This window comes from Bidens hawaiensis, unplaced genomic scaffold, assembly GCF_021521415.1.
Source record: "Bidens hawaiensis isolate Kalapana, Puna unplaced genomic scaffold, B.hawaiensis_p1.1 tig00044152_1, whole genome shotgun sequence".
NCBI classification, from domain to species: domain Eukaryota; kingdom Viridiplantae; phylum Streptophyta; class Magnoliopsida; order Asterales; family Asteraceae; genus Bidens; species Bidens hawaiensis.
The window spans coordinates 38,020-65,419 of NW_027497836.1; the positions used below are offsets into that span (position 1 = coordinate 38,020).

Genomic DNA, 27,400 nt, shown 5'->3' on the forward strand with positions numbered 1-27,400 from the left:
ATCTAGACTAGCAAAAAGTGTGCTAGTATCTCTCTGACCTCAAGACCAAATATGAGACATAAAGTAATAAGCTTGCAAGTCGGTCATATCCCACCCATTAACCACTGGTTGTATAAAGATTAGGACTAATGGGTTTTGCTATGGCTAGGGCTCGGGTGTGGAATAAGAATTATATAGTGAGTAAGGTGGATGAAACCTAGTTTATTCACATTTAACAAACAAGTAAAAACATATACGTTGACTGCTATTTACAACCAATAATGACAACTCTTTTTGAGTTTTCTAATTTTTTAACTTTTTCTGTCTTTTTAATCTTTTTTTAGCATATACAAGACCAACTGAGACCGACTTACAATTCTAACATACTGGATTTCATCACATAGAGTTTAAATAAAAGGCTTAGGCTGACAAGGCTGGTAAACTAGGGTTTAATCAAACAAAAGGAAAATAGCTCAAGATTGGCACCTAATGGATAATGTAGGGTAGAGAGTATTATTTTAGTAAAGGCTACATATGTGGGTTTCTATGGTCCTAATTCTCCATGCAGGCGGTGGTATTAAAATATCAACATGCATATAACAAACAAGTTCTAGATATTGTAAAAATATTGGTTGCACTCAAACACTCATATGACATGTTTATATATCTATATGTAATATGTGTATTAAATAAAGGGCTATCTAACAAGCACGGAAGGAAATGGGTTGCCGATATGAAACATGTATATTCGTCCCCTTGACTCGTTATCCCCATCTAAACGATCCCATTTTTATCTTCCTTTATGAAAAACATTTGATGAGTAAACTTTCAAGAAGCTAAAAAATTGGCCATGACCAAAGACCTCTAACTTGACATTAATAATAGTAATCAACAATTTACAACTTTGGTTTTTTTGTGCACACTCAAGCTACTCTAAGGCAATAAAAATTTTCAATTTTACCCCATCCCCACACTTTAGGTTAACATTGTCCTCAATATTAAGGATTTTATCTTTAAAAAAACATTTAGGAGAACAAGGATGAAAATTGAGTTTTTGTTTATCAATTTTAAAACCAGGATTTAATGGTCATAACCAAATTTACACCTCTAACACCAAAACTAAAATGACAAAATAAAGTATGGAAATGAGAGCACCTAATATGAAGCGGTTAAATTCCTTTGCTGGTTTGGAATATTCGTCTTCTCCAAAGACTTAAATTAATCTACAAATTCTTAGAACGTGTAGAAGCAAGCTTCTAACAAATATTGTATGCCTTAAGTTTTTAAGAACTTTGCAATGTGGTTACTTAAATTTTAAAAATCAATTGCCAAACTTGGTCAAATCAATTCATAATTTGTTTTCTTAAATGAGTGAACGCGTTAAAGACCTAACTCACTTTCGTAGGAATCACGGTTGCATTTAGCATAAACAAGTAAGTAAGTAAGTAAGCAATTAGCATTTAACCGATCAACACACAATATTCAAGTTTGCTAGATGTGCATATATAGTATATAAAATATGAATAAATACGCATACGCCCCCAAAATCATTTGAAAATAGTAAAAATTGAGGGGAATGATCTCTCACCTAATTACTTAGGCGAGTTTAGAGATAAAAAGAAATTGACCTCCGAGACTCCCTCAACCTGCAAAATTGATTGAGGACATTTGGTATACAGATGAAAATCTACAATATTGAAGAGGACAACTTACCCTAGAGATGAAGAGAATGATGAGAAGTTCGTGGTCAAAGATGTCTTGAACACCAAAGTCAACCTTGAACTCGATCAATCTTGAAGAAAATAATAAAGAAATAAGGGATTTCGTGAGTTTTGAGGGCGACGACTGAACTACAATAATGGGTTTGGAGAAGAGAGATGCAGGTTTTTATGGCTTTGATTATATAAGAAAGGTAGAATAACACTAATTTTGGTCAAAAGACCCGTTTAAGCAAGAATATCTCGTTTAATTACCAAATCAAACGAAATAAAAGCCAATATTCGTTCTTGAGGAGGGAGCAAACGCATATGGACATGTACCAGGTCTAGGAGGGCTTTCTTGGAGCTAAAAACACTAGATTCGATCGAAAAATAAGCGATTTAGCATTAAACACGAAGTTTGACCAAACAAACAAGTCTGATATGATCTGCAGACCCGGTCGCGCAACACGACCAGGTTAGGCCGTCCTCCTCGCATGTCGCGGCGTGGAGGGTGGTCCAGCAACTTTTGTTTTGGATAATTTTGGTCCCTGGAGTTCCCAAAACGTCCTTTTTGGCCTTTTCTTAGAGATTTTAAGCAATAAATGACAAGCTTAAGTAACATATAGGGTATGAAATGAAAATACACATTCAAGTACTTAAAAATGCATGATTTTATTAATAACTAAGATCCAAATTACATTCCTGAATACGTTAGAATACGAAAGATCCGAAATATTACACACATAACATACATACCTATTCTTTTGACATCTTACACTACACATAACATATATTACCATCTTCTTTTGGCATCATCCATTGCCCATAACATAGATTACCATATTCTTTTGGCATCCTACACTGCTACACCGCATATAACATACATTGAAATCTTCTTTTGGCATCCTACACAGCTTACACTGCATATTACATGCATTGTCATCTTCTTTTGGCATCCTACACAACCTACACTGCAGATAACATACATTACCATATTCTTTTAACATCCTGCATAGCCTACACTACAGATAATACAATAACATACACATCCTACATACATTACACAAAAGATAACCATACATAAATGTCATTTATTGTCATACAACAACAATACACAAACACACAAATCCTACAATGCCAAATATTATCAGTACACAATCATACTGTACAAAATAAAAATAAATAAATAAAAGCCAAACATACCTTATAATAAAAATATAAAAAATTCTAATCAATTGACAAACTCATATATTCTTTGAGCTCACATTTTTGACCTGCAGGCTACACCTACACACAACACACAAAATTATAACGTCGGTAGTAACAAACATTAATTTTATTTACCTGTATGAGCATTACACACAACACCCAAATCATATTTTTAACAAAAAAAAAAGATGCAGTTAGTTTATATTGTAAAACTAACCTTCAATTAAACCATCAAAATTAAATGAATTGATCAAGAATATAATTTAGGTTTTTAGACCTCTAATTAGGTTTCGAGACCTAATTAAACCATCAATGACATGATGTAGATATTGAGACCTAAATTAAACTATTGAAATTAGATGAATCGATAAAGAACATAAAACTAACCTTCACAGCCATCACCAACTATACGCGAACTTCGAACACAAATTAGGGCTTAATCATGAAACGAGCCTTTTATATAAAAATTGATGAATCTTCAACAAACTCAACGGCGATTGTACGAATCCACGTTCAATATCTGAATGTTGGTTATGTTCTTTTGAGAGTTTTGGTAACTGATTAGAAGGGATCATCATTGACATAACCCTGTTTCTTAATTTAACATACCAAGAAAATTACAAGAATGCCCTTTTTGATTAAAATCCATTAAAACCAGTTTCCAATATTTACAAAAATGTCATAACCAATGTAGGTAATTGATCAATCTTAATCAAAGATTATTAATCACTTCTCACACTAAGATGATTTCTCGCCTGAACCATCTCCTATATATATATATATATTAAACATTATGTTTATAAGTAGATATATCTTCTTAATTTAAGCTAATGTATTTACCAATAAACTAAAAATAATATTCACTCGAACTGATCATCAAAATAAGTTTTTCGTTTTATTGTTTAGAAATATATATATATATATATATATATATATAATTATATGATGCATATATAATAATAAATTAACGATTTATTGTTTAGAAAATCTGTAAGTAACTTGTGTGAATCTTTATATCATTCATGCTTTTAACTCAATCTTTATAAAAGTAGTGTGCGTGCGTGTGTGTGTATATATATATATATATATATATATATATGTTTAACACTTTTCCCAAATCTGTTATAAACCCATGATGCCATGTTTTATTAGTTTATATCGTTAGAATAATTATTTTAGTTACGCCCTTAAAAATTAGGGCATATCATCGAAGCTTCTCGTGGAACTAGCTAGTTGCTTTACCCGTCTTCTCGTTGCCGTCGTTAATTTTTTTAAGGTGAGTAATCACAACTCCTTTTTCATATAATTATTTTGGTGGCACTATGCATACTAAGTTAACTACTAATATATAATTATGTTCAAAACACAATTCCATAAATTTACATGGTTATGATATTGCTCGATTAATTGTTGATTGCTATATAATTTATCTGTTTACTACTTTTATGGTTGGTTAGTATCTCATCCTCATAGTACGATCATACGTCGTCCGAGTAGACATGCCCGAATCTAGTGGCATGTTCAAAAAGACACACTTATTGGTTGCTAACTTATCCAAGTAAATATGTCCAAATCTAGTGGCATGTTGAAAAGACACATATATTTGTTTATGTTAATTGATGTTGTTCACTAACACAAGGAATTATTTTATTTCTCATTATTATTATTATTATACCAAACTGTGAATTACTCGCTCAACATGTTTTGTTGACAAATTAATTTTACGTATAATGCATGTTGTTATATCAAGTGACTCGAAGTGGAGAATTTAGTTTGGACTTTAGGATAATAAATAAAGATAGAACAATTATTGTATTTTCTTTTAATTTGATCATTGGTGTACTTTAATTATGAATGAATAAATTTAGGTATTGAAGCTTTATATTGTTTTAGTGTCTTTGGGCTATGATACAAATATTGTCGCGCATCGGCATGTTCCGCAGTTGGGTTGGGGTGTGACAATTTTCTCGTCTAACACACGAAATTTCTTCTGAATGTTGGTTGATGTGTAGACTAGTGGAGAGTATTTTGTTTGGAGGGGCATCTTTGTCACCAATTAATGTAGATGAGACGAAGGGCGTCCGGCGATTAAGATTTTGGATGGAAAAGAAAGGTAAAAAAATGAAGATAAGAAAGGAAAGAGGAGAGAAAAGAAAGGAATAGAAATGGTTTCTTTTCCTTTCCATTCCTTCGTTAAGTAAACTCGGAAACACAACGTTCATGTTAAGGAAGACTCCTTTGGTACTTTAAAACTCTATCAACGCCTTTTCAATGATGTCCGCATCATTGACATTCTACCCCTCCTGGTTTTCACTCGTTGTAAAAGCACCGTAAAAAAGTCGGCATTTGTAATTTATATCTGTCTATTTTGATGATTTAGAATCTTTTTCCCAAAAATCTTCCCATTTGCCCATTATTTGAAAAAGAAATTCCTAAACTTTTTTTCAAAAAACATCTTGACAATTGGGTTAAAAAAGTTGGAAAAATCTTACTAAAAATTTAAAATTAATTACAAGTAAAACTAGTAATAGAAAAATAATATTAAACACTTATCAAATTCGGGATATTCCGAGATCGCAAGCACGACCATGCAAGTGCCTCATACTCGGGTTATATCCAGGGTATAATGCTCTTTTTAGTCTCAGGTGTCCGTGTCCTTTTTCTTGTATGACCGCCCATGTCTGGCTTTTCCACGTTGGCTCGACCCCGGTTGTGTCACCCGCTCAGCTTGTGTCTCTAGCACTGTCTTGTTTTGCTCAAGTTGAGAATCGACCATCATGTCCGGGTTATAAACACTAGCTCGGTTGTTTGGCATCCATAACATGTGTATGTAGATGATCATGCTCGGGTTGAAATTAACACCAACCAGGTAGCTGGGATCGGTTGGGTGGTGTTTGGGCATGGATCAGTTGATTCGGTTTATTGGGATGCAAATATGCCAAAACCAAATCCTGAGGGGTTGAATGGATTCATGTTGGATAGGTTTTTTTTTGTTAAACTTTGTGAAGAAATGTTGAAGAGAATGAGAAAGATTTGTTATCTTATTTAAAAAAAACTAGGATTTGGGACCCCACGCTTCGCGACGGGACCATTAAACCAAACAAAAAAAACATACGTAAAAACGTTAAACCACGAACGCGCTGTGAGTCGATGCGAAATCAACTTGTATCGGGTTACGACATCAAAACTAAACAAAGGAAATAAACCTGTCAATACCTGAATACAACAAATTATCATATATGGAACAAAAAAAATCAGCACGCTATAGTTGCGAACCGATGCAAATTCGATTAGTATCGGAAGTACCAACACAAATTGGTAAACATCAATTAGTAAGCCAAAAAAAATTATATTTTAGAAGCGTGGTATCAAACATTAAAACACGGATATAAAAACATGTGATGGTGAGACAATTTGAAGTCATGAAAAAAGTTTTGGTTATTTTAAAGACCAACCATAACAAATACGAAAGCAAAGTTTAAGAAAATTTTAACCAACATATAAAACATATACAGCCGATATTTGCCCAAGTTTAAGGTTTAGGAATATAGTTTGTTAAATATTATAATTAGTTGAAATAAAAAGTAAAATAAAGGAAATAAAAACCATCTAATAGTGTACCTATCTATACTGTATTTTTAAAAGTTAAAACATATATAAATTACAAATAATAAAATAAAACTAAGCAATAAATTAAAACGCAATGTATGTAAAAAGCATTGACTTAAAAAAAATCAGCACACTGTAGTTGCGAACCGATGCAAATTCGATTAGTATCGGAAGTACCAACACAAATTGTTAAACATCAATTAGTAAGCCAAAAAATATTATATTTTAAACGTGTGGTATCAAACATTAAAACGTGGATATAAAAACATGTGATGGTGAGACAATTTGAAGTCATGAAAAAAGTTTTAGTTATTTTAAAGACCAACCATAACAAATACGAAAGCAAAGTTTAAGAAAATTTTAACTGACAAATAAAACATGTATAGCCGATATTTGCCCAAAATTAAGGTTTAGAAATATGGTTTGTTAAATATAATAATTAGTTGAAATAAAAGGTAAAATAAAGGGAATAAAAACCATCTAATAATGTACCGATCTATATTGTATTTTTAAAAGTTAAAACATATATAAATTACAAATAATAAAATAAACTAAGCTATAAATTAAAACGCAATGTATGTAAAAAGCATTGACCTAAAAAAAAGTAAAATGAATAGTATATATGTGAGGGGAAAGAAATCCCCTATTATAATTAATTGAAATAAAAATTAAAATAAAAGGAATAAAAACCATCTAATAATATACCGATATATACTGTATTTTTAAAAGTTATTAAACATATATAAATTACAAATAATAAAATAAAACTAAGCAATAAATTAAAACGCAATGTATGTAAAAAGCATTGATTTAAAAAAAGTAAAATGAATCTAACTTCTAACTTTACTAATAAAAGAAAATAATAAGGACGATGTGACAATTCCATATTTATTCTTGGTCTAATCTTTCTTCTCATTCATTCTACATATCCATGGGTTATAGGCAAAACCATTTTGTTAAATGAGTTATAATTTCCTTTCTAATCTTTCATCTCATTCATCCTATCTATCCATGGGCCATGGGTCAAAATAATTTTGGCGAAAAGGTTATAATTTCCTTTATAATTCTCTAATTCCTCATCTTATTTATCCTACATATCCATGGGTCATGGGTCAAAACAAATTTAACAAATGGGTTACAACTTCCTTTCTAATTTTCTAATCTCTCATCTCATTCATTATAGTTATCAATGGGTAATGAGTCAAAACAATTTTAACAAATCTTATTTTACTATACTAATAAAAGAAATGTTAACACTTAGGTGCCAAGCCTACATTTCTCCTAATTCATAATCTCTTATCTCAATTATTCTAGCTATCCATGAGTCATGGGTCAAAATTATTTTGTCAATTGGGTTATAACATAGTGTGAATTTTATTCATTATTGAGTTATGTGTCATTTTCATACCCAAAATTTGACCAACTACACAACTTTAGTACCTTAATTCATAAGTATTTGATAATCACATTAATTGAAATAACAAACCTTATTTATTTTTATCATTTGACAAATCCCGTGTATTACACGGGTTCAAAAGCTAGTAGTAAATATGTGAGGGGTAATATATATAATAATGAGATGAGATGGATTGAGTTTAAAGGATAAGGTTAAAATACAAAGGCCCATAAATATGAGAAGTGTGAGAAATAATACAGTACATTGATCTTATATTTGAATAGTTGCGATTAATTTAATAGGAAAAAATAATGAAAAGGGGAATTGAAGGAGTAACCACATTTGTTAACTTTCTCTCTCCACATACAAGACATGTGTCAATTTCCTTATCATTTAAAACTTCCATAACCTTTTCATACAACAATTTAAAAAAAATCACCATAATAGCAAGCGTTTTTATCTTTATTATGAGCAACATATTGTTATATATATATATATATATATATAATTAGTGGGTTTTTATACATTGTGTTATTGGTTGGCCATTGAGTTTTTTATTCATGATGTTATATGTTTCTGGTCATAGTGTTTTTTAATTGGTACTCATATTAAAGATAAAACAAAAATTACGTTATTATGTCTTTTTGTTCGCCATTGTGTTTTTCTGCGCTTCATTTTTCTGTTCGCCGTTGTGTTTTTCTGCTCATCATTGTGTTTTTGTCATTGTGTATTATGTTCATTGTGTATTACATTTAGGTCATTGTGTAATATATATTTTTCATTGTGTTTTGCGTTTAGGTCATTGTGGAATATGTATTTACTATTGTGCTTTATGTTATTGTATAATATGAATTCATCGTTATGCTTTATGTATTTGATAATTTGTTGTTATTTATAATTATATTTACATATTAGGATTACATAACGGTGCTATTAGTATTAAAACACACACACACACAATGACGAATAAAAAGATACAATGACGAAAAATGACACAATGACAAGCAAAAAGACACAATAACGTAATTTTTGTTTTAATTTTTATATTACAAAGTCATGCTTATATTAAAAATAAAAAAACACCCATTATTATGGTGATTTTTTTAAATTATCATATGAAAAAGTTATAGACGTTGTAAAATGATGGATGAATTAACATGTGAAAAGAGAAAATATATATTACTTTTATGCCCATATTACTTTAGTCCCCACTCACATGTCAATTAATTTTGGTTTCTCACAATTCTCATTTTTGTGAGCATTTGTAGAATAATTCAACAGTCAACCCTGAGTTTAAATATAGTTTTAGTTTTAATGTAATACATCATTTTAATTTTTTTATGATTATAGCCGTTGACAACGACTTTTGAAAACTGAGCCAACCCACCGCGTTGTGTACAAAACGTTGGACGCCAAAACTCCGCCTAAAATGCCCGGGGGTGGTGTTCCTACGCGTCAGAGGCGAAGCTTTTTTATGGCCAGGGGTGGCCTGGGCCTCCATGATTTTTTGTGCAGTAGTGTAAACTTACCCGTTTTTCGCTCAAAATTTTTCCACGTAATGTAAACTTACCCGTTTCTGACCAACAATTGAGCCGCCCCCCTCGTTTTTGATATTTTAAAATACATTTGACTTCGCCCCCCCCCCCCCCCCGCCCCCGCCCCCGCCCCCGCCCCCGATGTTCTCATCCAAGCTTAGCCAGTGCCCCATGTTTTGGCCCATTCCACACCCTCAGAACGCCAAATACCCACTAGGATTGTTCATGAGTCGAGCCAGGGTGGTCTGGAGCCCGAGCTCTAAATAAAATAAGGTAGCTCAGCTAGGCTTGAACTTGATTTTGAAGTTAAACGAGCCTAAAATTAATCCAACAAGCCAAGCCATGACCGATTTTGTTTCGGATACAAAAATGAGCCAGCACATCTCACGCAATCCAAAATTAAAATTTTCAACAAATTTTATTCGACCGAGACGAAATATCAATAAATGACAATGAGTTAAAAGCTGTAAAAATCACACCAAATCCATTTATTTCTTCCACTAACCCAAAGCATTTCGCTTCATTTCCTTTCAGAAGCATACATATGTCGTCGTCAGGCACCACCACCGCCATGGCTTCAACGGAACACCCTCCGAAGAAGCGTCGTCGACCGTACGATCCCTCCCAACCACAATCGGAGTCTATATCCACCATTGCACCTGCTCCTTCAACAACCCTAACTCCGGAACAAAAGCGGAGGAACCAAGAAGATATCAAAACCTGTTACGACTCCTACAAGCAGCTCAAGCATTGCATCTCTCACCAAATGCCCCAACTTGAACACCCTTATTTAGCCCTAATCACCGCTTCTAAAGGTACTTCATATATTAATTAGGGTTTCCATTATTCAATTCACCACATTACCTGATTCTTAATTTAATTGGGGCTATGTGTAATTTAACTCAAATAACCATTAGTACTAGCTGCCCGCGATATAAAGCTTGTTTAGTTATCGACCTTGAGCTTGAGCCTTGTATGTCAGGCTCGTCGACCCTTAACAAGCCTTTGCGTTTTAAGTTTTACCTCACACTGCAGAACTGAGTTTGAACAGAGATTTGGCTCGTTTAAGGTGTTACACATGCTCAAGCCAAACTTAGGCTTGTTTAAAATTTTTCTAAAATTATATAAAAATAACTAAAAACATATATAAATTAATTAATAAGTAATTAACGGGTCGATATTGAGCTTAAAAAACCAAAGCTCGAGCTTTCGCAAAAAAGCTCGAAACGAGCCGAGCTTAGTTGAGCTTGGGCTGGGCTTGTTAAAATCCCGAGACATAGTGCCGTTTATTTATTATCGAAAACCAAGACCGAATAACCAAACAGGACCGTTACTAACGCTGATGCAGTTTATATGAAATTGAGTATGATTAGAATTTGTGGTGCAGGATGTACGAGTGTTCAACGTCTTGTAGCAGAATTCGTCCCCAAATATGCATCATATTGTCCAACTGCTCTTGAAGCAGCAGCAAAAGTTTGTATCAATATACATAACGGGAGCATAGCAGTTACAGAAACAGGCGACAACGCTGATAATTTTTTATTTGTAACTGCCAAAATCTGTTTATTTGGTCTGGCTAATATCTGTCAGGTTGCTTCATCAGAGTCACCGGCATCTTCTGTTGTTCAAGGCATATGTTCAGGAGTGTTCTTGAATGTGCTTAAGTTCTTTGTTTCTTCTTTAGAAGGACAAGATATATTTAAGATTGTGAATAAAGATGTTTTAAAGATGTATGATTGTACAAAGACTGTTTTTGAGCTCAGAAGGAAGTTTTTCGATGATGATCATGTGGTGAATCCTGTCAAGTTATCTGAAATTCATGTCATTTGCATTCTTTGGATTTTGTTTAAGTGCCCTAGAAATACACTTGCTGCTTGCTTTGAGCTCTGTGGTTCTAGTTCAACGGATGATGGTTTTAATGGAGGACGGTATTTTCTTGATCAGTTGACAGTTGGATTTGATACGTGTAATGGGCTAGTTTTGATAAACAATAATCTTTTTGATGAGGAGGCTAAAAGCTGCTTATTGGGTCTGGTAAGATTAAAATTTATGTTTAAAAATAGGTTTATAAATGAATCTAATTATCCATGTTTGTTTGTTTAACTTTTATCCGCACAAACGCTTGAACACTGACAGTTACTGGGGGTTTCTTGTTTGTGTTTGTTCGCTAAGAAAATGAACATGTTCATGTTCGCTCGTTAACAATATAAATGAATGGTTTCCAAACATAAACGAACGAACATAGCTGAATATAGATGAACGAACATACCAGTTAAAAGTAATGTGGAAAAAATGTGTTTGGCCTAGAAAGTTAATTAAACTAAATTAAGCTGTGATGTGCCAAAAGATTTTAAATGAATATATAAATGAACGTTAACAAATGAACTTATAACGAACATAGAACAAACAAGACATGTGTTCATGTTTGCTTGACTAAATATATGGTTAAAAATAGTCTTAAATGATTGAACACGGACAGTTGAACCCTGGGGGGTTTTCTTGTTTGTGTTCGTTCGTTAAGTAAATGAGCTGTTCATGTCTGGTTGTTAACGATAACCATAGTTGTCAATAGCGAATAGCGGTCAATAGCGACGACCAACCTATATGTTAAGCAGCGGTAGCGATGAAATAGCGGGCGCTATTTAATATTTAGCGATAAGGTGTTAGAATTTATTTTTTAATTAAAACAGGGGTTTCATTAACAAAATAGAGTTTTCACGGTAGAACTGGTTGACTTTGGAGCTGTTTAATCGATTTTAATGTCTAAAAACCAGGCCTTTTGATATATATAAAAAAAACCCCCCTAATTAGGGCTATACACGCTATTAAGGCGCTAAACATCAAATGGCGGGAAAAGACCTGTACGCTTCATAGCGCGCTATAGTGAACGCTATTCTCGCTATTGACAACTATGACGATAACAAATGGTTTCCGAGCAAAAATGAATGTACATAACTGAATATAGATAAACAGACATACCAGTTAAAAGTAATGTGAAAAAATGTGCTGCGCCTAGAAAGTTAATAAAGCTAAACCAATTTGTAATGGGCCAAAAGATTGTAAATTAATATAGTAACGAACGTTAACAAATTAACTTAGAACGAAAATGAATTTAAATGTACGAATGAGATATGTGTTCATGTTCGTCTGTTTAACTAAATGGACAATTTGTTTGCTGAATATAAACGAACAAAAACAAATTTAACTGAACAAACGAGATGTGTGTTCATGTTTGTTCGTTTATTAAAATGAACATTCACGAACATAAATGAAGGAAGGAGACATGTGTTAGTGTTTGTTTGTTTAACTAAACAAACTTTTTTGCTTCGTTTATTAAAAAAATGAACATAAAGGAACTTACCGCTTAACGGTTCAGGAACTGTTCACTGAACGTCTTGTTCGTTTACAGGCCTAATAAAAGAGAACGATTTTATTTGGCCGTTAACATCTCATGCCCATAATTTTTATCAGTTATCTTGTTTAATCATTTCAACAGATTCTTGATAAGGACCCACATATGAAACAATGGATATTCTTAAGGGTAAAAAGTATTATCAAATCAGCTTCTCCTAATGTTGTATCTGCAATCACCTCAACCTTTGAGAGGGTATTTAAGTCATTTACAGAACAGGTGAATGCACAGGATAAACAAGTAGACAACAATGTAGACGATTTGGGCCCCATAGCATCTGAAACTGATATACGAGAAACCACAAGCTCTAATAACAGTGGAGGCACAAAATCTATGGATCTGGATCCGATGGATCATAAAGAGTCATCTCGTGCCAGCTCATCAACCCCCACTACTGTTCATGCTAGCTCATCGACACCCAATACAGAGAACCATGCTTCAAGACATGAAAATGATGCACCTAGTGGAGGGCAAAAAAGTAATTTCGAATCACCTAAACAATATTTTCCAAGCTGGTACGGTGACGGGGATCGAGCTGCAATGGATGTTTATTCCGCTTCGAGTCATCTTTGGCTTGGCTCTGTGGGTCCAGAGGCGTCTGAGCCGCTCATAAGGTATCAGTTCGAGCGGTTTGGTCCGATTAATAAACTGTTATATGTTCCGTTTAAAGGGTTTGCAGTTATCGAGTATAGAAACGTTATGGATGCAGTAAAGGCTCGGGAACTTATGAGGGGGCGATCGATATGGGGTGCGTGTCTTATTATTAAGTTTTTGGATATTGGGTTAGGTACACGTGGTGATATTAATGGTGTGGCGGTTGGTTCGTGTTGTTATGTTTATGTTGGAAGCATTTATAGTCAATCTGATAAGGATGAGATAATGTTTGAGTTAAGGAAACATGTTTTTAACGGCCCGCTTGGAGTTACTGATCTTGTGAATGAAGGTGCGCTATTGATGGAATTTGGGACTCCTGAAGAAGCTGCTACTGTAATGGCGGTTATCAGACAATATCGTAAGGAAAAACGCGATTTTTATTCGTCATCGGGTGATATGAGAAATAATATTAATGGAAATGGTGTTGCTAGTTCACCTCATGCTGTTGGATTCAGGTATGAGATTATTTTTTTTCTTGAAGTTATAAAAAAGAAGATTAACTTGTTATCGTAAAAGAATGTAAAAAAGTTTTTGATTTTCTATTTGCTGATTTCATTATGCTGGTCTTTTTTGTTTTTTTATTATTAATTTTTTCACAAGATGATTAAACTAATGCCCTAGTTAGGCTTGTAAACGAAGTGAATGACACGAATGAAGCATGTTTGTGTTCGTTCTTTAACTTGGACCAAACAAATGATCGAACACGAACCATTAAATGAACAAGTTTTTCTTGTTTATAAACTTAGACCAAACAAACATTCGAACACGAACATTTAAACGGACAGTTTTTTTTTTTTTTGTTAAGAAAATGAATTTGTTCTTATTCAATTATGTTTGTTCATTAACAATACTGTTCATGAACGTAAACAAACAAACATAGATGAACGAGCATAAGTGAGCTAAACCGATTAAATTAATTATGAACACCAATATCCTTATATCCCTAAAAAGTTATTAGAAGTATACTAAATAGTAATAGGTCTGAAAAATTAAAATGAATATACTAACAGATGTAAAGGAACAAACATAAATGGACGCTCATTAATATAAATGAACGAACGGGACTTGCGTGCATGTTTGTTCATTTAATATGAACAACAATATAGTGGGCCTAAAAACTTACTAAAACTAGACTAAAATGTAATAAGCCTAAAAAACTAAAATGAAAATATTTAACAAATGTAAATGAACAAACATGAACGAACGTTTGTTAATATAAATGAACGAACGGGACATCTATGCATGTTGTTCGTTTAACTAAATAAACAAAAATTTTTGTTCATGTTCGTTCGTTTATTAAGTAAACAAACATAAACGAACTTCTCGCTGAACAGTTCACTGAAGGCTTGGTTCATTTACAGGTCTAATAACAGGAGACTAGTAATAGGAGCTTTAGTTTTCTCTGTCTATTTGTTAATGATTTTGTAGTCTGTAGGACCATAAATTTGTTGCACGCTACTACAAATTCAGTTATTCAGTTACTTGAATCAACAAATAATTTAATTTGTGTGGGTTTATAGTGATTGCAAAACATATTATCTAATATATTTATGTATTAGAATCTTTAAATCATTATCTTGACTATTTCTTGTTTTACTATTATTTTCATGAAGCATCTCTGACAGTGTTTTGGCCATATATTTCAGCAGTCATTATGGACCTCACAACACCAACACCATGGAGCTAACATCTCCAAGAATGAATATGGCAAATCAAGGAGCTGGGTACCCATTTCAACCAGGTTTTCTTAATAACCAGCAACCCAACTTATAAAATTATCTATTTAATAAACTTATTATCTCATTTTCGTGTTTATTTTTTTTTATAAATTCATAGGTGCCCCTGAACAAAACTGGACACATAATTATGCACCCTCACAACCAATGCCCCTATCTTCATACCATCGGCCCGTTTATTACCCTCCAAATAGTTCATGGGATGCACATGGTATGATTCATCATAATAATGTTGCAGGTCCTCCTTTTATACCTGCTTCTGTGACCCCATTGGCTCAAATACAAGGGAACCCATTGCCACATCATGATCACATGTTTTATGTGCCATCGGGCCCGCCACCTATGGCTACCATACCTACTCCTCAGGCTAACATGGCACCGCCAATACCTCCTCACATGAACATGCCACCCTTGCCGCCTTCATTACCGCCACCATTACCGCCATGTCCGCCTCCTTTTCCTGAGTATCAACCTCCACCACCACTGCCTACAGAATCATCAGTAAGTGGTGGAAACTGGCAGGGGACATTGAGTAAAAGTGGAGTTCACTATTCTGCGATAAACGCGCATAGGCTGCATTCGGATGCCTGCAATTATGGAGAGAATTTCTCAGAGCCTGCAGAGTATTGATCTCTTTTTAGTATTAAGCTCGTTTTTAGCATACTAGCGCTTAGGCCTGTAAACGAACCAGAACAAAGCGTATTTGTGTTGGTTTGACTTTAACCGAGCAAACGATTGAACCCAAACAGTTAAACGAACTGGGTATTCTTTTTCGTGTTCGTTTATTAACGGTCTAAACGAGTGCTTCACGAACGTATCTGTACATAGATCATAGATGAATGAACATAACCAATTAAAGTAAAAGTGAACAATGCGTTGGGCCTAAAAAGTTATTAAAACAGCACTGAAGTGTAATTGGTCTACTTTATTTAAATTAATATATTTTACATTAAACAAATTTAAATGCACAAACGTTCATGAAACTGTTCGTTTGTGTAAATAAATGAACAAAACTTTTTTTGTTTATGTTCATTCTTAATTAATAACCGTACATAAACAAACTTTTTGCTAGACTGTTCCATCATGGTTCACTGAATGTACGGTTCATTTACAGGCTACTACCGCCCACTAGTTATCGATATATCGATATATGTTGTGTGCTTTTGCAGATGGCCTATTAAACTAGACATAACAAAGCGGACTGATTTTAAGCATGTGATGTCAACATTTTCTAGCACCCCACAGCATAAAGTGAGTTTCTATCTTCTATTACTTCATTAATTTTATGCACTATTCTTGTTCTTAGTCAGTGTTTGCTATGTTTGCTATCCCAACTATATTTTCTGAATAAAATAGATAATTAGCATATTATGTCATGTGAAATCTTGGTCTATATTTGATGGTTAGTATGGAGCAAGAGAAGGGGCCGCCAACTATTGGAATATGGATGAACGTTACTGAAAAATCTAAATAATATATAATTATGTTTTCATGCATCGACAAAAATCTTTTGGAATATCGAATGTAAGCCGCTTTTCTATTGAAGTATAGTAAATAGAAAGGTGTATGCGAATCAGAATGATAAACTTAACAAAGTTAATATTTTGTTTATTTTGTGTGATTACTTTTGTCTGACTAGTTTCGGTATTTTTACCTTTAACTTTTTTTTCTTTTTGCTTGTAGTACATGTAGAATGATGTTTGCTACATTCTTGTAACCAGTAGTGTTCATAGATCATATAATGCGAGTTTTAGTACAATGAAAGAAGCATGGAAATAGCCTAGTTTTATTTAGTGAATGCTATGTATTATTGGATTAGATTACAGATTATATTCCTAAATGGTTTGTGAATCAACTAGTTTGGCAAACAATGGAACCAAAAGGATGGGATCATTTCTATTGGTGGCGTTTAAATACTGGGTAGTAAATTTTGCTTGGGAGGTGTCAAGAAGCATGGAAAATTCGTAGGGGACGCATAATCACACGTGGCAGCAAAACATAGTTACAAGAAAAGTAGATGCGATGAAAATCAAGATATCGCACATAAGTTCCTACGTCCTTGGCCGCACTAGTATCTCTTTTTATAATTCCATATATTATACATGGGATGTATTTGTAAGTGAAAATTCAGCTAAAATAGCCATATGGGCTAGGAGCGTAGGACCATAGTCCTGTTTCTCATGAGTTCACTTGGAAAATCTTGTCAAGGTGGCTGCGCTCTTGGGCTTCTGCATGTATAGTGGTTGCTTGAGTGTTGGACGGCAAATCAAAATTTTGGTTTAAAAAGCGTGCCTAGGCGCAAGGCAACAACTTAAAAATTGAGGGGCGTATAGAAGGTGCCCTTTAGGTGCGAAGGCCACGCAAAATATTGACATAAGGTGCACTCTAGAGACACCCCTTTCGTACAAGGGAAGGCTTTGTGTATTAGGATATTGTACACAAAACGCATTAGGTTGTACGTATAGTGCTTATTTATGTAGTTTTGGGAACTGATGCTAGAAGCCTATTAGAATTAATAACAAATTTATAAATAAATTGCATCTCACGTACGGAAAGCGATGCGGTTTTGTGCTTTGCACCTCTGTTTTAGACCCTATTGCCTTTGTACGGTTATCACCATTTGGAAGGTGGTCATCGGAAACAAATGGATTCTTTTAATGTTTAAACGATCTAGTTCTACAAATGAATACGTGCATTAATTTTGTAGATTTAGAGGGGCAAGTTAATCAAATTCCTTAAAGGGAACTTCGGTTTGTGATCTGGTTTAAAAAAAGCACGCTTGGTTTGCTCATGTGCTCTTAGGCCCAAGGAACGATGCACAACTTCAAGCGAGCGAGGTTCTACACTTTTCACTACATAGCACGTGAGCTGTAGTAAAGGTGCAACTTTTTCACAAAAGCGGCTTGTGACGAGGGTCTATACTTTTTACTGCATAAGGCGCGAGTTGTACAAAAGGCGCAGTTGAGTCGCAATTTTTTCATAGGAGCGGCTCAAGGCGTGCGCTTCTTGTACATGCCAAGTTTTTGCGCATCAAAGTGTTGTACACACATCCTTTTAGGTTGTACACATAGGTATTTATATGTTAATTGATATATAAAGTTTATATGTAGCTAAATTTTGGGTAGGTGATGCTAAAAAGTTTATTTTACTTAATAAATTTGCCTAGCGTACACACCATGCGTCTTGCTTACGCAAATCGGTGCTTTTTGAGCCTTGGCTGAGCTTCTCGCTTTTAAAACCAAAATTTGTGGTGACAATGCCTCTATGAAAAAAGTGAGCACCACATTGAGGCGACAAAATAATCAAGAAAAGCCACATATCTTGTGTAGATAAAAGAGAACATAAGTGTATTGGTTATGTGTGCTTCGTTTCATATGGTTTTGAGGAGGATGCATTCTAATGATTACGAAATGGATATGCTTAGAACAACCATCTACAGTATTTGCAAGATTGATTTGTGATGTGCAAGTGATTTTGTACCAAAGATGTTATTCATCGGAATAGATAGACCCAAATTGATCCGTTGACTAGTTTGAGACGCCCCAGATGAACCCATATACCATTTGTTTTTGCCCAAATCAACCCATTTTCTAAATAACAGGTCATGATGGCTCACCTAACGCGAGAAGCTCTTTGTTGGGCTTTTCTTCGTTTATTGGGCTCCTTTTTTCTTTTTGTTTGGGCTTTTTCCTATTCTTGTTTGAACTCTTTGGGCTTTATTCACCCAATCATTCTTTTATTTTGTAGAGTTAATTAGTATTCACCTCGTTACATTAGATGATTTTAGTTGCTAATTTACCGGAAGCCACTCCAATCAGAATCAGGTTTAAAAAATATGACGCCCAAGAGTTTCGAACTCGCACAGGAAACATCATGTACTTGGCACACACGCATGTTAACTACTATGCCAACAGTGTAAATTCTTGTGGACAATTACTGTCTTGATTATTTGTAGTCATATTTAGCAAATATTATTGGATTTTTTCAGTCTTTTTGGAAATTCTATACCTTATTGCGCTCTTTCACGTAACCTAAACTATTATTGTTTCATGTGATGCAGAGAGAGGTATGTCAGTTGCTCCCGGCTTCTGCTGGTGACCATAAAGGCGTAAGTTATCTTCTCTATATTATTAAAATCATTCCATGTCAGCATAATGATGTCGCACCATACATATCCGTTAATATCCTTTTGTTCAGTTTCAGGATTTTATATCATACTTGAAGCAGCGAGAGTGTGCAGGAGTGATCAAGATTCCGGCTACAAAAACCATCTGGTCACGCCTTTTATTCATCCTCCCGCACTCCCAGGAGATGTGTTCTAGTCTCTCCGTCACTCCCGATACAGTAGACTGTTTAATCGCGCTTGTGTTGCCTAAAGAGACGAGTTTTGAATGGGTATAATTTCCAAAAAAGCCTCATTTCTGAAGATGGATTCTTGCTTCTGAAGATTGTGTTTTGGGTTAAATAGTAGTTACCATTTACAACCACCGAATGGATGTTAGTGTGTTGTATATATGACTTTTTATACACAGAAAATGTAGGTAGTAATATGTCTTAGGCTTCAGTTTCCTTTACGATAACATAAATATTAGCTTTGGTCTCATTTTTGCTGAGTATCTAACCGGTTAGAGGATCAAATCCGTGTAAATAGAATATCAGTGAAAGCACGGTTATGTTTGAGTTAGGTATTGGATTATGAATCGGTTCATCTTGTTTCTATGGTTCAGTTTGCTGAACTCATAATCTTGTTTGACTTTGAATCAGTTTTATCTTATATGCATTAGTTATAACTGGTGTTTGAATTAGGTATTGGATTATAAGTTGATCATAACTATGAGTGAAATAAAAGTTAAAATTTACATTATGAGATGCCAATTATATGATAGGAAATGAAACTCAACAATCAGAGTGACACAGCGGAAGCGTCGTGGGCCCGTAACCCACAGGTCCCACGATCGAAACCTGGCTTTGACAGGAGCGGCTTCTGTTTACTTTTTCCCAGACTGAAATAAGCCCAGGCCTGCTTACTGAAAGTAGAAATAGAAGCAAATTAGTTTCGCGTGAATGGGACCGTATGCGTTAAAAGGCGTCTGTATGGGGATACGATTTGACCCTAATCAACCGACTTAACTTTTTGTTGAATTATAAATGTGTTAATGGTATACTAGTTTATATACTCGTGTGATACACGGATTGAAAAAATTATTTTTCAAACACAGTAATAAATATAATGTGAAATTTTAAAAATCAAATAAATATTTAACCAACTTAATTGTTCTTAATATGAACAATGCGGATTTTTGTCGATTACACTCACAAATGTAACAACATTTTCGTCTAAAATGTCATTAGAGGTAATCAAAATGTTTTTCCATATTAGTTTATAACCTGATAACTCGCATTACTAAAAAGCGACTTAAAAAAGAACATCTTTTAAGAAACCATGGTTCAATACAACTTTAGTAATTGGCCTATTTCTGAAGCCAGGATTCAACATCTTTTGCATTTAATCAATATAAATATAAATAATAGTTACATGATCCTGATATGACAAATTTAAACCCAAATTCGTAAAAAAAAAAAGAAAAAGAAAAAGAAAATAATAATAATGGAATTGAAGCTTCCCTATGTCTTCAAAAAGCTTTCCTTCTTAGCATGTTGCATATGTTTTTGTACCGGACTCCAGAATCTGTAGATGCTCGTTGTTGTACGTTAGCTTAATTACTTTAAGTTCTTTTATGATAACAGGTGTTTGGAGCTTAAACGAGCTAATTCAGAGCCATCCAAATGAAGATTAAGCAAGTCTCGAGAAGACGGAAGCATGGGAAACACATATGGATGGTTAAGAAGGATTCGAGAAAGGTTTGGATGAGAAACCTGAAGCCGATGCGAAAACTGAACAAGACAGATTACCAGGAAAGTGTCTTTTAGTAAAACGGGCATATCTCGGCCTATAAAATGAGTTACTGAATCCATAATATATGAATTTCGGGTTTCTCAACGAGATAAATCTGAATATGAGGTTAGTTTGGTTCGCGCAACGCGAACTAGGGGTGAAAAATGCTTCGCGCGACGCGAACCGACATAAAACCAGAAAAATTAGGGTTAATCACTATATAAACCCATCTAAACCCCCATTCGTGATATCACTAATTCCAGAAGCTAAAGAGGCATCCTAGGTCGACTTTTGACCATTCCGAAGCTTCCGGTTCGTCTCGGGTTTTCATGTTCATCAAGATAAGTTATTTGAATAATATGTCAATGCTTGGCTAAATGTTTGTGTTCATTCTAGGTTTTGTGTAATTTTTCTTAAGACTAAATTCATTATACTTAAAGATTAATAGCTTGATTGAGTTTTATGATTTAGTCTTGCTTAAATATTGCTTGGTTGTTTAAACAATTTGTGTTTTCGATTATTGATTAATACATCACTTGTTTGGTTTTGTTCATCAACACTTAGGGTTAGGTTCTTCTGTCATTGAACTAATAATAATCAACTATTGTCACTTAAAACATAAATTGGTAATTGGGTAGATTGAGTTCAATTGTGTCAACAATCCGGTTAAGTTATCGTTTGTCATCACAATCAAACTACTAGGTCTAGTAATTACTGTGCAATCAAGACAAGTGAATCTGGGATTAAGTTGAATATCACATTACCTAAACCTAGAGTGAATACCTTTTATTAATATTGTTTACAAATCCTTAAAAAGTAACCGTTTTAGTCTAATTAATATTTTCAAAAACCGCTTGACATCGTTTGTCCGCCTAGATTAATTAAGCAGTTAAAAATTATAAACCTGCACTTTCCTTGAGTCCCTGTGGAGATGACCTTACTTACACGTACTAGTTATAGGTATTTAAGATATTAAAATCAATTGTTTGAGTAGACCGCGACAGCCTACATCAAATATGCACCTCCGGCTCCTCGAATGGCAAAGGCTCGACAAGTGGGGCCGCAGCGTAAGTGGGAGCTCCCACACCAGTGACCAGGCGATAATGCCTGTTAATCCTCCGGACGATGTGCATGCTTTGTGCATGCGCACGGTCCAGCTCGCGTGGGTAAATCGACAGCTGAATGGGTAGATCAGGAAGTCGCGGCCCGTAGCCCAAACTGAGCATAATCTGCATCACGTATGAGCCACCGAGCAACGACCGGCGACCCTACCTGTGCGAGTAAGTGGCGAAGTAGTCGCCGAACGCACAAGCTAGGTTGCAGTGCCTGCCTGTTAGCAAGCAAGGCATAAAAAACAAGACGCGGAGGTTGCAGTGATCTGCCCCCTACTGACGACCCCATTGTCAGTTCCGGGCGTTGAAGCGCTATAAGTCTATGTAAATTTGGACGGTTTTCATTACGTTCGTTATAATACTTGAACTAAAAAACAAAAATTGATTCATGTTCGAATTAGATATGATAACCTTTGATTCAAATTTTGCTTCCGATTTGAGTTAGAAATTCAAATTCGAGATAATTTAGTTCGATTCAAATTCAGCAAAAATATATTTAATTTTAAATATTTTTTAACTACTAGAAACTTGATTTTTATAACAAGAATACAATTTTATGAAACGAATAACAATTCAAGCTTTAGAGCGGCAACGTCCAAACCCAAAATCTATCCTCTCATATATATAGTTGCCTACTGACGATCTCTGATCCCCCCCCCCCCCCCAACACCCCACGAGCCACCACATTGATTTAACCCGCTTTGAAACTGTTTGATTTTTATAACAAGAATACAATTTTATGAAACGAATAACAATTCAAGCTTTAGAGCGGCAACGTCCAAACCCAAAATCTATCCTCTCATATATATAGTTGCCTACTGACGATCTCTGATCCCCCCCCCCCCCAACACCCCACGAGCCACCACATTGATTTAACCCGCTTTGAAACTGTTTATCTATTTATGTTATAATAAGTTATAACATCTCATTTATTTATGAAATAACCTCTTAATCATCAAACAATATTTCATGGCTCATGGGTCTTATCAAACCCGGATAGCCCTTAAACGGGTTATGATATATCATTTATTTATGATTAACACATTAATCGTCAAACAATATTTCGCGGGTCAAGAGTCTCACCAAACCCGGATAACCCTTAAAAGGGTTATAATATCTCATTTACTCGTGAAACTTTTTCATAACAAACCCTATTTAAAAATTTTCTTCTTTATATATTCCATGTCACCAATCTATCATTTCCATCATCAGTTAACTTCCGATACCATCCACCATTGTCAACCTCCCTCTCATGCATCAACAACCATCGTCGCCTACATCAAACGCCCATTTTTCATAAGACAAATATGTATTTTCATGTTTGTTCGTATAAAAAAAACTCAACACATGTTCGTGTTCATTTATGTTCGTTCTTTAAAAATCTAAAAAAATCTCAACGTCTCAATTGAAAGAGCCCAAACGTTAAAAAAAATATAATAAACTTATCAAACTAATATATACATATTAAATTAAAACAAAACTATATTAAAAAAATAAAACAAACACCCATAGCGAGGGCTCAAACTTAGTACAATTTTGAAAAAAAGTGACTAAATTATTGCAAACCAGGATAGAGCTCGTATGATACACGGGTGGTTAAACAATAAAATAAAAAAGTTAAATTTAATAATATACATTTTAACTTATCTTATGATTCATAAGATATAAATAATTTTCTAAAATACATAGATTAGGAAGAATAATTTGTATTTGCATTTTAAAAGAAATAAAATGGAAGGTTGAATCTATATCAATTAAGAAAAAGAGAAGCTAGACTAACATCAATTCATCCTAGTTGAGTTGATAAGTCATAAACATTTTAAAAACAAGGTAGTGAGTTCAAATCTCAACAACAACATATTTTTCATTTTATCATTTATGAAGGGGAAATTGTAAAAATAGAAATTTGTACACTTGGCAGTATGTGAAGGATTTAATTGAATGACATGTGAAAAAATTGTGTTATTTTAATATATAGTTAAATTAGATTAACAACCAAAGCCCTATGTGAAAAAAATCATGTTACTTTAATATATAGTTATTATGTTGCTTTAATATATAAGTAGATTAACAACCAAAATAATCAAAGTTCCCGCCTATTTATACGAATGATCTAATTGAATGACATGTGAAAAAATTGTGTTGGTTTAATATATAGGTAGATTAACAACCAAAATAATCAAATTTCAATGCTACTAAATTCCAAGCTTCACACGTCAATTACAAGCGGCCAAATTACAATTTCACCACTATCAGAAAAAAAAAATCAATAATACCTTTTTTTTAAAATTCATTATTTGTTTAATTAAAAAACTAAAATTAAAAATTTTGGTCTATAAAATACACGATGCATGTTCCAAACAGGAAAAGTAGATGACTAAACCATAACTACAACCACTAGTATGTATGATAGTCAGAATACATACAATGCTGTCTTTCAACAAGAAATATAATGCAAATAATGAACACATCAGTTTTTTTTCTCTTTGATGTAGAATACAGTAGCCGTCATCCCTTTTAATTAAATAAATCAAATAAGGTTCATGGATGCACAAAGATACAATGAGCTTCATGGAAGCAACAATTGGACTGGCCTTCTTGACCCCTTGGACCTCGACCTACGCAACCTCCTTCTCGGCTATGGTGACCTTTCATCGGCTGCAGAACACGCATTAACTAAGGATGAGGGCTCTTGATACGAAGGTTACAGCCACTACGGCAAGTGCTCATTTTTCAAAGGAGTCATGCTCCCTTGGGCTGATTCTAAATACCAAGTTACTTCCTTCATCTACGCTGCCGCTCATGTCGACTTTATTCTTCCTTTACTCTACCCTAGCATGTCTCGTGAAGGTAGCAAGTTCGATACAAACTGGATGGGTTATGTTGCCGTTTCAAGTGATGAGTACACTAGGTTCATCGGTTGTCGTGAAATATGCGTGGTGTGGCGTGGGACAAACAGGGCGTACGAGTGGATAGACAATATAGCGGGTGCACAACCTGTAACAGCTGAGCCACTACTCCCTAGTAGTAACCCAACAGGTATGATCCAAAAAACTGTGTTGTCAATAAAATTTCACCTGGTTGGATGGTAAGAACATAACAAAATGTGGATTCATGTTTATAACTATGAACATATTTTAAGCGCAAAACTTTATTTGGATTTACGCTTCATTTTCAAGGCATAATTAAATCAATAGTTAATTTGTTAATTTTGCAACAGGTACAGATAAAGCACAAGTCATGGGAGGATGGCTTACAATGTACAACACAAAAGACCCGAACTCTGAGTTCAATCCATCAAGTGCCCAAACACAGCTCTTGGAACGAATCAAAGAATTACTGGTAAAGTACAGAAAGGAAAAAGTAAGCATAACATGCACAGGACACAGTCTAGGTGCGTGTCTAGCTGCTTTATCCGCATTCGACCTTGCTAGGAATGGTGTTACACCAAACATAAATGTAACGGCTTAGTGAAAAGGAGTTTGATTGGGGCTTAGTGAAAAGGAGTTTAGGGTGGGTGAACATGTCAACTGATATGCTGAGAAAAGAGTTCCAAATACCAGTGTACTGGTGGGCTGAAAAGAACAAAGTAATGGTACTTAATGACCATGGTGATTGGGTTTTATCACCAATAGATCCTCATGACCATGACTTACTAGTATAGCTTCTAGTGCCTATAAACTTTGTGGTGTGTTCAAGTATTCATATTACACATAATTTTATTATGTAATTCTTAGTGTTTGCCCTTTGCCCAGGTATGTCTTTAAGTTACTCTGCTAGTTAAAGATATTAGACAAAAATAGTTTTCATGCTCACACATTTTTGATGTTTAATTCAAAGATAGCAGTAAAACAAATGATTTCCACACAAATTCCCAATAATATTTTACCTTACACTATGCAAGCTATTATCGCATCAGGTAATATAGTATATACTAATTTGAATCTCGTGTACTACATGGATAATTCAAGAAAAATACAAATTTAATAAATAATCGATACACAATAAACAACATACCTATCAAACGCTGTTAATACACATTTGTTGTACATTAGTGTTTTCAAGAAACAATATACAACAATTTTAAAAAAAAACAATACACTTTTATTTTCTAAAGGGTTCAGTTTTTAGCACTAATTAAATAAACCGTAAAGCAAGAAAATATCCTTAAAATTTAGCAATGCATTTTTTAGAAAAGTTATAGATAACGAATGTCTTAGCTCATAGCAGTATAGTTTATTATTTTAATCCATCATAAGAGAACTTAAACCAAGATTTAATGGACACTATGTTCACGTTGCTAAATTGTTATCCTCTTATTCTTTGTTGATAGATGCTACCTAACGGCAACTGAAGAAGCACGGATCCAAACTGGATAGTTCGGATATACGTTTCCACAAGTACGGATATACTAAACTTGAGAAGATTGCTTCCGTGCGCCCTGACGAACATTTTTCAGCAGGTGTTCGAACTTCCCTGATTTAATTGCAGCCTCTATTTCATTTCTCAAACTTACGCAATCATCAATATTGTGTCATATCCTCATGAAACAAACAATGTTTGTTCGGGTTCAAATGAACTCTCCGAGTCATTGCCTGTCGCATTTTGAACTCGACATTTTCTAATGTGAGGATTTCGGTTGGAGTTTTTCTCAAAGGAATCCATTTTTGGCCCTGCTTTCCATGTCCACGATCTTTTTGTTTTTGCCGATCAATGATCTGGCATCGAACTGTTTGGAAGACTCCTCGGGTGGCTGAATCCTCGACCATATCGAGCCTCTTTCTTCTTTCTTAGGACGGGCGCTCTTAAAGTCTAATTTAGCGGGTTGTTTCGGAGTCTCTCGTCCTAGAAGCTTTTTAGTAGCTGCAATACCTTGGACGCGGTCATAATTGCATCCCAAGTTTTGGGCATTCCATCCCGCTCACTTAAGCAACGGAAGATCATTGCTTCTAACGTTTTCCTGAATGCGCCCCTTAATATATACTCGCTAATTCCTCTAATATTCAGGCTTTCATTGTTAAAGCGAGTGATAAAATTTTCAATAGACTCATTGTCGCTGCGGACTACGTTCAAAATTTCTGAAGGATCGCGCATATGTTTGCGTTGTTGGCTAAAATATTGTGAAAATTTTGCAACTAAGTCATCCCAGCTTTTAATTTGCC

General features: G+C 34.4%; 1 protein-coding gene and 1 pseudogene across 1 annotated transcript; both read left to right on the plus strand.

The window, feature by feature from the left end:
• Positions 1-9,972: 9,972 nt before the first annotated feature.
• LOC143594743 (uncharacterized) lies at positions 9,973-19,835 on the plus strand. Its single transcript, XM_077073984.1, has 8 exons — positions 9,973-10,243; positions 10,816-11,462; positions 12,925-13,949; positions 15,141-15,235; positions 15,331-15,853; positions 16,400-16,481; positions 19,291-19,338; positions 19,428-19,835. Exons 1-8 carry the CDS (start codon positions 9,973-9,975, stop codon positions 19,629-19,631), a joined length of 2,895 nt encoding a protein of 964 aa, XP_076930099.1. The 3' UTR covers positions 19,632-19,835.
• Positions 19,836-24,781: 4,946 nt separating this feature from the next.
• On the plus strand, positions 24,782-25,709 carry LOC143594744 (phospholipase A1-IIdelta pseudogene; annotated as a pseudogene).
• The last annotated feature ends 1,691 nt before the right edge of the window (positions 25,710-27,400 follow it).